This window comes from Esox lucius, chromosome 9, assembly GCF_011004845.1.
Source record: "Esox lucius isolate fEsoLuc1 chromosome 9, fEsoLuc1.pri, whole genome shotgun sequence".
Classification (NCBI taxonomy): Eukaryota; Metazoa; Chordata; class Actinopteri; order Esociformes; family Esocidae; genus Esox; species Esox lucius.
Window position 1 is genome coordinate 15,350,481 of NC_047577.1, and position 12,804 is coordinate 15,363,284.

The window sequence follows — 12,804 nt, forward strand, 5'->3', positions numbered from 1 at the left end:
CGAGTCTCCTTCCTGTAAAAAGCAGAATACACGACGAGTCTCCTTCCTGTAAAAAGCAGAATACACGACGAGTCTCCTTCCTGTAAAAAGCAGAATACACGACGAGTCTGCATGTAAAAAGCCAAATAGACGACAAGTGTCCTTCATGTAAAAAGCTGAATAGACGACGAGTCTCCTTCATGCTCAAAGGCTGTATAATACAAAGTAATGTGTTCCTAATGTGTTTTACATAAAACATTTTCTACTGCTCGTCCTAATAAACCAGGATTCTGTCTTTGCAGACCAGCCTGACAACACTCAGGACAGTTTCTTAACCAGAGGTGGCCAATATCTTTGCTTTCAAACACGGTTTCAGCTCTGCCAAATAACATGGGCCTGTGCAGCTTGTTTTGCACCCCTGATCTAACCCACGATTCTCCTTGCATGTCTCTACAGCATTCGACGTATGTGCAGGCGCTGTTCGACTTTGACCCACAGGAGGACGGCGAGCTGGGCTTCCGACGTGGTGACTTCATCCAGGTCCTCGACAACTCGGACCCCAACTGGTGGAAAGGAGCGTGTCACGGTCAGACGGGCATGTTCCCGCGCAACTACGTCACACCCGTCAACCAAAACATGTAATGACGTAATTCGATTGGCTAAGTGAATTATGACATAATGACATTGCGGCCCCCCCCCCCCCCCCCCTCGTCTCCCATTGACACCCCCTCTGGACTTTCTGAGGGACACTTCAGAAACAGACACTTAAATGAGGAATGGAGGAGCGGGAAGAGGAGCAAAGAGAGCGAGAGAGGCAAATCATTTCTCAGATGCTTTTGGCCCCTACAGCTGTGGACGTTTTGAAGCAGGAAGAGGGATTACATGAAGTGGAGAAGCATTGCAAAAGAAGTTGAAGTAAAATAAATACATTTAAAAAAAAAAAAACTGAAAAAAGAACGGCTATAACTAGACTCCGCCAACAGACTCTTCCCATATGTTCTCTGTTTTCTTTCTTTACGCATGATATCACCACCTTACGGTTCAGTCTTTAGACCAAGACAGTGAAAAAGAAGTCCGAGACCAAAGACTGCAGTCTGCTGTGTTGTTGATATCCACCCCGCTTTGGGCACTTAGGGAACCAGTATGGACTGGAGGCAAATTACATTTGTATTGATGTGAATGTATATCTTAATATATTTGTATTTCTCTACTTGTGGGCCTAAATGTTGTCGAGTCATTTTCCAGGGTCGTGTTCATTGTGCACCAAATGTGAGAAAGCAGAGGGAGATGGGGGAACTACTTGAACTAGTCCAAGAGACACTTGTTTTGATTTGAAAGGTGGTATTGTACGTTTTAAAAAGCTTTTCCCCCCGTGAATACCCCGATCATGCTCCAAGCTAAAAAGTTGTCCTGTGATAGGGAGATATTCACTACACTCAAGACAGGAATAATATTTAGAGGAAAACCAGACATGCAGGAGCTTTCAGCCTTCATATTTATTGTAACTGGTATGATCATGGTAGTAGCCATCTCTCCCTTCGTTAGAGTATATCCTCACCCACAAACAACAGAATTCAACTATGGTTATTCAGTATGATCTAAAACTACCTTCATCTGCCTGTGTGACTTTATGAAGATTGCCAGTGATTGACTGATTTGAAACTGCAGTACTCTCATAATGAACTGTTTAAAAATAAGCTACTGTATACTGCCCCAATAAGGCAAAATACAGTAACATTAACTATGTTAAAAAAAATCTTAACTTTTTTCTATCTAAACCAAACAAATTCCTGGTACTTGGTATGACATGTTCTGCTGGCATGTATTTGTGTAAGGAAACAATGCAGCATTAATAAAATAATATACCTGTTCATTACACCAGATAAAAGATTTGGCACCATCTGCATAGAACTGCGTTTTGCTTTTGTTAGGGCAGTAATCACATGTACTGGTGAGTGCCACGATCACTGAGTTCACCCTGTGGTTGTTCATATTGGATAGTGCCTTTTCCATCCCTAGTGTTTTCTGCCTCTCCTGGTTGACCAGTGTGCAGTCCTAAGCAGTGTGGTGGCCAATGACACGTTTCCATTCTCAACACACACCTGCTATTGGTATGGGCTACCTCCCTGAACCAATCTGTAAACGTATCTTATGTTTTCCGTCTCTTCCGTCTTACGGCGATAAGACTGAAGAGGAACGATATTTTGTGCCACCTTGTATTGTTGACTGAAGTTTCCCTGACAAAATGGTTTCATGTTAACGTACAGTGTGGATGTCTATTGTCTACTAAATGACATGCACCAAGTCATGTGTCTGTCTGATTACGGAGCGTTTCGAAAGGGCTTTTAGAATAGATGTCTATTTGGAACATGTACTCATTGTTTATTGTCCATTCTGTTGGTTCAAAAAGGGGGACTTTATTTTGACGGATGACCCCAAAAAAAAAGAAGTAACTGAAAAGTGTTGTTTAGCCTAGGAATGAGTTGTCACAATCGCCAGTCTTGTACGTTTTTGATACGGGCTCCATCCTTATCTCAGTGTGCTTGTGACGGGGGCAGAATAGGAACCTTCATCTTGATGAAGAGAGACGGGACCAGTGATACTGACTCTAGGTCAGGATGACAAGCGACCCATCAGTGATGGGAATCTATTGAGAATCTCGAAGAGGACCTGAAATTCGAAGAAAAAGTCTCTCGTCTGACTGTAATTTTCCATCTACGTTTGTTGATTTTACAAAACATTCTTGAACATGAACTCTGTTTCTTACGAAAGGAAGAAATGGCTTAAATAAAGAGCCGGGTCTGAAGGGGCCATGCTAATTTTTTCATGTAATTGCTTCTTTCCTTGTAATGGACTGCTTTGAGCCATTCCAATGAAGTTCTACTCTGACTTGTAGGAGATTGAGAATTCAGGGGCACAGTAGACGGCTGATTTGGATCAATTATGACCTGTAGCTTGCTACGTGTCACCCTGCTGTGGTTGCAATGCCCTCCCGTTCGAAGTCCAGTATGTCACACTCAGAAAAAACAAGGCACTACAATGCATCATGGGAATCCCCTTCTTTGGGGTAGTGTCTGAATTCTCAGCCAATCATGAGAGTTCTTTCTTTCCATGTGACCTGCAATTTGGTATTTTCCTTGTCGGGTCACGTAGACAGGAAGCATCTCTTGGCTTGTTGATATACAGTGTGTATGTGATTGCAGGGGTCAGTGGTTTTGCACTGTGGTTTTTCTTTAACAGGTAAGACTGGTTCCGTTTCGGTGAGCAATGCATTTATTCTGTCACTGGTGCAGTTGACGCAACGAGACTGTGGATTTAGCTGCCGTCAAGGGGCTGATTAACAGGGCAGAGTCCAAAACATTTGAGCCCAAATATGCTGGCTCTATGTGCCTGGATAGGCTAGGCCTCCCACTTCCATGATCAATATTGACTCTCCTTAGTCAGTCCAGATTGAATAAAAGATTGACAGAAAGTGTACTACTCATTAAGCCTGGTTAAACATTGTTTCAGTTTGGCGAGGAAAAAGCATTCTGCCTGGCTTAACCAGTACCCCTCAGTGGTTTATTCTTCTTATCCACGTCCAATCGGTTGCACACAACTGAATCGTGTTATTCCAGACTGGTGTCACCTGTCAACAACCGGGGACCATGTGATTGTTTGCATTATGCCGGAAGGTCTGCATAATGTACACACGGTCGTTTCATGATGTCATTTAATGGTGTGTGAATATGTGGAGACGGAGAAAAAAAACATGTGTTTCAGTGTTCGTGTTGATATGCACAAATGTCTGTCACAGCATTTGATTTCCTTTGAACATAGATTAAGACGGAACAATAAAACAATCTCTATGATGAAGTTACTGGTGTCGTTAGTGGTTTTTTTTTTTGCACTGTAGGCTTCAGATAATTTTTTTTCAGGAGGAAGTTGTGTGCATTGAAATAACCACCTTACAGGCCTGCTGTCCGTCATATTAACTCATCTCGGCTTCCCGTCTGAAACGCATGCAAAATCCTCCGACGCCATCTCACAGTGGCTTCTTTGTACCTCGGCCTTCCCTAATCTTATCTGAGGTTTTCATCTCTGTATGCTACAGGCCGTGTCAGTCTCTTTCACACATGGACGTACCCCTAAGTGTTTGTGCATGGAGGATCAATGGGAAACATGTTACAAACCTGAATAGGATAAGTGACTGTTGAAAAAGGGGGAACTGGACTTGCCCTTAGTTCTTGTAATCTCTAGGGTGTTGTAGGGTGCCTTCATCTAGGGTGGTGTAACCAGTGCTTAATATGTGCCGGATCCGTGACCTCCGGATCCAGATCCGGAACTTGGCGACTCTTATCCTGTACCTATTGGGACATGCACATCATTTGACAGACCAGGGTTTCTGTCTGAATAAGTATAATACATGAGTTTGACCAAAAAAGTGGTCAAAAAGAACTAAAATAAATGTAATGAAAAAACAACACTGCTTACTGACTGGTCGCATACTGTAATATTGTAAACGCGGCAACACGGCCGTCAGAACGGGCATGTGTTTACCAACTGTGGTGGAATATTGATGGTGAGCTAACGTTAGAAATAATGTCTAGAAGACAATCAGATGTATTTTCATTTTTAAACCACCTAACAGCCGAAACAGCCCAGAGAGGAGAGCTCCATGGATGTTATGTAGAGTGTTTTTGACCATTAAACAGAAAGGTGATAATACAAATTTTCCAGAAACTGCTGTAGTGTTTATGAACATGATCCACTAATGTTGATGTTATGGTGTAGTTAGCTAGGCCTAACTATGGATTGAGTACAATGCTTGAGTTACACTCACCTAAAGGATTATTAGGAACACCATACTAATACTGTGTTTGACCCCCTTTCGCCTTCAGAACTGCCTTAATTCTAAGTGGCATTGATTCAACAAGGTGCTGAAAGCATTCTTCAGAAATGTTGGCCCATATTGATAGGATATCATCTTGCAGTTGATGGAGATTTGTGGGATGCACATCCAGGGCACAAAGCTCCCGTTCCACCACATCCCAAAGATGCTCTATTGGGTTGAGATCTGGTGACTGTGGGGGCCATTTCAGTACAGTGAACTCATTGTAATGTTCAAGAAACCAATTTGAAATTATTCAAGCTTTGTGACATGGTGCATTATCCTGCTGGAAGTAGCCATCAGAGGATGGGTAAATGGTGGTCATAAAGGGATGGACATGGTCAGAAATAATGCTCAGGTAGGCCGTGGCATTTAAACGATGGCCAATTGGCACTAAGGGAACTAAAGTGTGCCCAGAAAACATCCCCCACACCATTACACCACCACCACCAGCCTGCACAGTGGTAACAAGACATGATGGATCCATGTTCTCATTCTGTTTACACCAAATTCTGACTCTACCATCTGAATGTCTCAACAGAAATCGAGACTCATCAGACCAGGCAACATTCTTCCAGTCTTCAACTGTCCAATTTTGGTGAGCTCGTGCAAATTGTAGCCTCTTTTTTTCCTATTTGTAGTGGAGATGAGTGGTACCCGGTGGGGTCTTCTGCTGTTGTAGCCCATCCGCCTCAAGGTTGTGTGTGTTGTGGCAAAATGCTTTGCTGCATACCTCGGTTGTAACAAGTGGTTATTTCAGTCAAATTTGCTCTTCTATCAGTTTGAATCAGTTGGCCCATTCTCCTCTGACCTCTAGCATCACCAAGGCATTTTCGTCCACAGGACTGCCGTATACTGGATGTTTTTCCCTTTTCACACCATTTTTTGTAAACCCTAGAAATGGTTGTGTGTGAAAATCCCAGTAATTGAGCAGATTGTGAAATACTCAGACCGGCCCGTCTGGCACCAACAACCATGCCACGCTCAAAATTGCTTAAATCACCTTTCTTTCCCATTCTGACATTCAGTTTGGAGTTCAGGAGATTGTCTTGACCAAGACCACACCCCTAAATGCATTGAAGCAACTGCCATGTGATTGGTTGATTAGATAATTGCATTAATGAAAAATTTAACAGGTGTTCCTAATAATCCTTTAGGTGAGTGTTTAATAAGAGATGAGTTTGATTGTGTAAGTCCCAAAAGTTAATAATGTGGACACATATGTTTTGGCAGTGATGAAAGTTATGGATGTGTTATGGTATTCTGTTAATTATATTTATATTTTCTACTCATTTATCAGTACGTGTGTAAGGCCTTTTCTCAGTTATTTCAGCACCGCGCTCATTACAGCTCGTTTGATCCAGCACCTCGTTCATTCAAAAGATATACAGCATCTGCATTCACTTTGTAATCCGGGACCTCTGAATTTACAAATTAAGTTCTGGGTGTAACGGCACATCCTCCAGGGTGTAGCCGGCCGTCTTCTAGGGTGATGTTGAGGGACAATCCTCCAGGGTGTTGTAAAGGGACCATCCTCCATGGTGGTGTAAAGGGACCATCCTCCATGGTGTTGTAAAGGGACCATCATCTAGGGTGGTGTAAAGGGACCATCATCTAGGGTGGTGTAGCAGGACATAATCTGGAGTGGTGCAGGGAGACATTATCTAGAGTAATGTAGTGACCCACCTAGGATGGTGACGCGGGCCATCCCCCAGGGTGGTGTTACTGGTCATCCTCCAGGGTGGTGTCATGGATTATTGTCTTGGGTGGTGTCAAGTGTCATCATGGTTTTACATTATATATGCCTTGGGCAGAACATTCAACAGGAATAATCTTTTTGTGAGTACAGATTTGCATCAGCTTTTGAAACACGGAACAGACACTAAGTTGCATTCAAACTTTTGTACAGGATACATGTACTGTTTTGTCGGCGCCACCTGCTGCTAGAACAACACTATTACAATAAAAACAACAACCTTAGCACAACTGAAGCAAATCCATGGTAACTTTATGGTTTTGATGTAACAGGTTCGGGTCATGCGTTGCAGAGTGCTGGTGAACTGTGATATTCAGGTCACCTCCGACAGAGTAAGACATCCACAGACTTAACCTGATGGTTGTCTTGCATGCTTGGTACAGCCTCACATCTGAGTCTAACTTGGGCAGATCCATCCCTCAGTACAATAATGCCCCAATGTCTGAGTTCTTCCTTCTCCCCAGCGCAGAATGAGAAATGCCCTCATTGTGAATAACCTCAATAATACCATGTCATTTTAATGTGGGCTGTGCTTGCAACACCGTCGGCTCTGACACCTGCTCTATTATTTACATTTTCAGTATGTATTTATTTACTTGTAGCACTTCGGATAACTATAATTTGTATTTGCAGTTTATGGGTGAGGCAGCCAAATGGCCATTAGCCAACAAGCATTTCTCAGTTACTTTAAAGCCTTTTCATGCATCCAACTTAAAAACTTCCTATTTAATATGCAGGTTTTGTACAAAGTTTGTAAATGTGTTGGTAATGCTTCTCTCAAAATGAACTAATAAAAATGTCATGTCCTGACCTGAGACTAAGACTATAACACTGGTTCCCTGAGGCTACATTAGAGGAGTATACTACGACCAAAAGGACCAACCATCTCACACTAACACCACAGCACCCAGCCAGGCATTCACCTCCCATCTGAATTAAAATCTTCTCCAACTCCTGGAATGCAGGGCTCTCAAATTTACACAAAGTCTCACATGAACACATTTCTCCACATTTCTCATTTAGCAGGCACTCCATCTTGACGTCTGTCATAACTTCCTTTATACGTCAGTGAAAGAGGCCTCACCCTCCATTTTATATCAATCAACAGTAGCCTATTCCAATGTGTAGGCACCACTTCTTTCTTTCACACAAGAGATGAACACGTGTCTACATATTTTGTCTTGGGTCTCAGTCTGTCTGGTTTGGTAGTCCCATGAAGACCTCTTCACAGGCATTATTGAATTTCTCATATTAAGGGAGGCCAGGCATTTTAATTTTCACCTCAGCATTTATGAAATTTGTGTGATTAAAAACAGATATCTGATCACTTTCCTGTTGCTTAACATCTTGAAATCATTGTATTACTTTTTTTCAGAAATGTTTAGTTGGTTTAAAATATTGAGGAATGTTTTTTAAACTAAATATGAATCTGGGTCTATATTTATCCTGTCAAGTTCCACACAGCAAAGGAATAGCTGTGACTCACGGGTCTGGACAGGAGCCACCCTATCCAGACACATTTCCCATTTGCCTACCCCTTCATTCACTATGCCTACTGCTCACAGCTGGGCTTCCTAAATCTGTACTAGTATTTTGCCTTTGCCCTCTCTTGATATTGCCCAGATTTATCTAATTCTATAGATCCTGTGAGAATACATGGATTATCTCAGCTGTTCACTCAGTTCCTGTGTGTTTCTTAATGATTTTATAAAACATTAAAAAAATGTAAAGCCCCTTGCTATTTTAATATCAAAGATGAGTGAACTTCTTTACTTCCTCATGAGCCACTCCCCAAAGTTCATTAACAACATTTTGGGAACACATACAGTGGGGAGAACAAGTATTTGATACACTGCCAATTTTGCAGGTTTTCCTACTTAAAAAGCATATACATCTGTCATTTTTATCATAGGTACACTTCAAGTGTGAGAGACGGAATCTAAAACAAAAATCCAGAAAATCACATTGTATGATTTTTAAAGAATGAATTTGCATTTTATTGCATGACATAAGTATTTGATCACCCCAGTAGGAATTCCAGCTCTCACAGACCTGTTAGTTTTTCTTTAAGAAACCCTCCTGTTCTCCACTCATAACCTGTATTAACTGAACCTGTTTGAACTCGTTACCTGTATTAAAGACACCTTCTTCCATTAGAAAATGGAAGAAGTTCAAGATGACGGTCAATCTCCCTCGGTGTGGGGCTCCATGCAAGATCTCACCTCATGGGGCATCAATGATCATGAGGAAGGTGAGGGATCAGCCCAGAACTACATGGCAGGACCTGGTCAATGACCTGAAGAGAGATGGGACCACAGTCTCAAATAAAACCATTAGTAACACAATACGCTGTCATGGATTAAAATCCTGCAGCGCATGCAAGGTCCCCCTGCTCAAGCCAGCGCATGTCCAGGCCCGTCTGAAGTTTGCCAATGACCATCAGGATGATCCAGAGGAGGAATGGGAGAAGGTCATGTGGTCTGATGAGACAAAAATAGAGCTTTTTGGTCTAAACTCCACTCGCCATTTGTAGAGGAAGAAGAAGAATGAGTACAACCCCAAGAACACCATCCCAACCGTGAAGCATGGAGGTGGAAACTTCATTCTTTGGGGATGCTTTTCTGCAAAGGGGACAGGACGACTGCACCGTATTGAGGGGAGGGTGGATTGGGCCATGTATCGCGAGATCTTGGGCAACAATTGAAGATGGGTCATGGCTGGGTCTTCCAGCATGACAACGACACGAAACACACAGCCAGGGCAACTAAGGAGTGGCTCCGTAAGCAGCATCTCAAGGTCCTGGAGTGGCCTAGCCAGTCTCCAGACCTGAACCCAATAGAAAATCTTTGGATGGAGCTGAAAGTCTGTATTGCCCAGCGACACCCCCGAAACCTGAAGGATCTGGAGAAGGTCTGTATGGAGGAGTGGGCCAAAATCCCTGCTGCAGTGTGTGCAAACCTGGTTAAGAACTACAGTGTGTGTGTGTGTGTGTGTGTGTGTGTGTGTTTGTGTGTGTGTGCGCGCGCCAAATATTCAATTAATTGGCTTGCCTGAAACCCGAAGCTAGTGACCATAACCAGTGAAATCAGTTGTGTCAGCTGAGTCTTTTCTGTTTATTGAAAATAAAATTATCTCATAAGAATATAGTCCTGGCATTCAGGTTTAGTTGTTAAATTATAGTTTCATCAGACCAGAGAATATTTTTCCTCATGATCTCAGAGTACCTCAGGTGCTATATCATGCAGTGTGCCTTTTACTCAGGAGTGGTTTCCATTGAGCAACCCTAATATAAAGGCCTAACTGATGGAGTGCAGCAGAGACTCCCATGTCTGCAAATAACCTCTGAATTTCTGTTAGTGGCCATTGTTTTCTTGGTCAGCTCCTTGACAATGGCCCTTCTTGCTTGGTTACATAGTTTCTCAAATGCTCTTCAGAAAGGTAGGCTAGCCAAGTATAGAGGTTATCCTGAGTAGAGCAAAGCTTTGAAACTGCGAAAAAATAAATTGAGAACAAAAACCAGGAAAACGGTATCAACAAAAGAAAAAAAACTGCACCCACAGATAAAACAAATTAATCGCAATTGCTTTATCAATGAAAACAATTCCCTGTCAAAAAAAACCTGTATTTCTTTTACATTGACAAAGAATGTATTTGCGATATACATCACAATAGTTTACCAAAATAGTTTTTGGTTGATGGTTTGCTTTCAAGATCAATACTTTGGTTTGTAATACTAATAGCTTTGTTTGTTTGTTCTTATTGAAACAAAATAAACTCTATATTTCTTTCTGCCCACCATTCCCGATCACAGAATCCCAAAACAATCCACTCTATTTAACTCAAACTACGCTCCCTTCTGCCCCTAGCATTCCATCTATACCCTAACGTAATGTAACGTAACAAGGGGAATACTAAAACAACACACACTTTTAAAATGTTTTCTACGCACTACTTACTTGGCTGCAAACTGTCAGATTGCGAGGACATCTCCTGTGCACAGCCCTCTTCAGATCACCCTACAGATGTTCAATTGGATTCAGGTCTGGGCTCTGGCTGGGCCATTCCAAAATGTTAATCTTCTTCTGGTGAAGCAATTTTTTTTATGGATTTGGATGTGTGCTTTGGGTCATTGTCATGCTGAAATGTGAACTTTCTCTTCATCTTCAGCTTTCTAATGGACACCTGAAGGTTTTGTGCCAAAATTGCCTTGTATTTGGAACTGTTCATAATTCCCTCCACCCTCACTAAGGCCCCGGTTCCAGCTGAAGAAAAACAGTCCCAAAGCATGATGCTGCTACCACCATGCTTCACTGAGTATGGTGTTCTTTGGGTGATGAGCAGTGTTGTTTTTGCGCCAAACATACCTTCTGGAATTATGACCAAAAGGTTCAACCTTGGTTTCATCAGACCATAACACAATTTCCCATGTGCTTTTGGGAGACTTGATGATGACTGTGTTCCATGGTATATCTATTGCTTTGGAAATTCTTTTGTACCCTTCTCCTGACTGATATCTTTCAACAATGAGGTCCCTCTAATGCTTTGGAAGCTCTCTGCAGACCATGGCTATAGCTCTGAGATGCAACTAAGAAAATGTCAGGAAAATCCTACTAGAACAGCTGAACTTTGTGATTAATCAGAGTCACTTTAAATGATGGCAGGTGTGTAATGACTTCTATTTAACATGAGTTTGAATGTGATTGGTTAATTCTGAACACAGCCACATCCCCAGTTATAAGAGGGTGTGCACACTTATGAAACCAGGTTATTGTAAGGTTTTTATTTTTCATTTTTCCCCCTCGAAGATTTCAGTTTGTTTTTCAATTGTATTGATCACATTATGGGTCACATTAAAAGTGGAAAATGTTCCGACATGATTTATCTCAACATTTTGGGTTAGCTGTGTTCAGTAGCCCAACTCTGACCACAACTAACCCAAAATAGCTCTACCAGGTTCTGTCAACATCGGTCTCATGTAACAGGCTTAGGTCCACATCAAACTCTTCAAACATTTATTATAGGCCACATTGATTAGCATTTTGTTAACACTTTACAATAACGGTCATTAATTGACATTTGTTCATGAATTATTAAATATTAACAAACATGAGTTACAGGGTCTTAATAAACATGTATTCCTCTTTGTTAATATTAACTAAGGCAGTTATACATGTAAGTCTAAATATTAATGTTACTTAATGCATTAGTTAAAATGCATCAACATTTACTAAATTAAAAATATATAATGTAATAAGTGATTGTTCATGGAGCTTGGTCCGCATTGCCGGCAGTAAGTCAGACTTGTTCCCAGTGCATGTTGGACTCCGGCAGGGCTGCCCTTTGTCGCCGGTTCTGTTCGTAATTTTTATGGACAGAATTTCTAGGCGCAGCCAGGGGTCAGAGGGTGTCAGGTTTGGGGACCACACAATTTCATCTCTGCTCTTTGCAGATGATGTTGTCGTGTTGGCCCCTTCTAACCAGGACCTTCATCATGCACTGGGACGGTTTGCAGCCGAGTGTGCAGCGGTGGGGATGAAAATCAGCACCTCCAAATCCGAGGCCATGGTCCTCAGTCGGAAAAGGGTAGCTTGCCTACTTCAGGTTGGTGGAGAGTGCCTGCCTCAAGTGGAGGAGTTTAAGTATCTAGGGGTCTTGTTCACAAGTGAGGGAAGGATGGAACGGGAGATTGACAGATGGATCGGTGCAGCTTCTGCAGTAATGCAGTCGATGTATCGGTCTGTCGTGGTGAAGAAAGAGCTGAGCCGCAAGGCGAAGCTCTCGATTTACCAGTCAATCTACGTTCCTACTCTCACCTATGGTCATGAGCTTTGGGTCATGACCGAAAGGACAAGATCCCGGATACAGGCGGCCGAAATGAGCTTTCTCCGCAGGGTGGCCGGGCGATCCCTTAGAGATAGGGTGAGAAGCTCGGTCACCCAGGAGGAGCTCAGAGTAGAGCCGCTGCTCCTCCACATCGAGAGGGGTCAGCTGAGGTGGCTTGGGCATCTGTTTCGGATGCCTCCGGAACGCCTTCCTGGGAAGGTGTTCCAGTCCCGTCCCACCAGGAGGAGACCCCGGGGAAGACCTAGGACACGCTGGAGGGACTATGTCTCCCGGCTGGCCTGGGAACGCCTCTGTGTCCCCCCGGAAGAGCTAGAGGAAGTGTCTGGGGAGAGGGAAGTCTGGGCATCCCTGCTTA

The 12,804-nt window shown here is 42.8% G+C and overlaps 1 protein-coding gene across 3 annotated transcripts in view; it reads left to right on the top strand.

Moving 5' to 3' along the window:
• grb2a (growth factor receptor-bound protein 2a) overlaps positions 1–3,838 on the top strand; it is a 32,494-nt gene extending 28,656 nt beyond the window's left edge. For all 3 annotated transcript variants that reach the window (XM_010872977.5, XM_010872978.5, XM_010872979.5), the window contains exon 5: positions 436–3,838. In XM_010872977.5, the coding sequence (XP_010871279.1) occupies positions 436–621 (186 nt within the window). In that variant the 3' untranslated portion in view covers positions 622–3,838. The remainder of the gene's footprint in view (positions 1–435) is intronic.
• Positions 3,839–12,804: the final 8,966 nt, after the last annotated feature.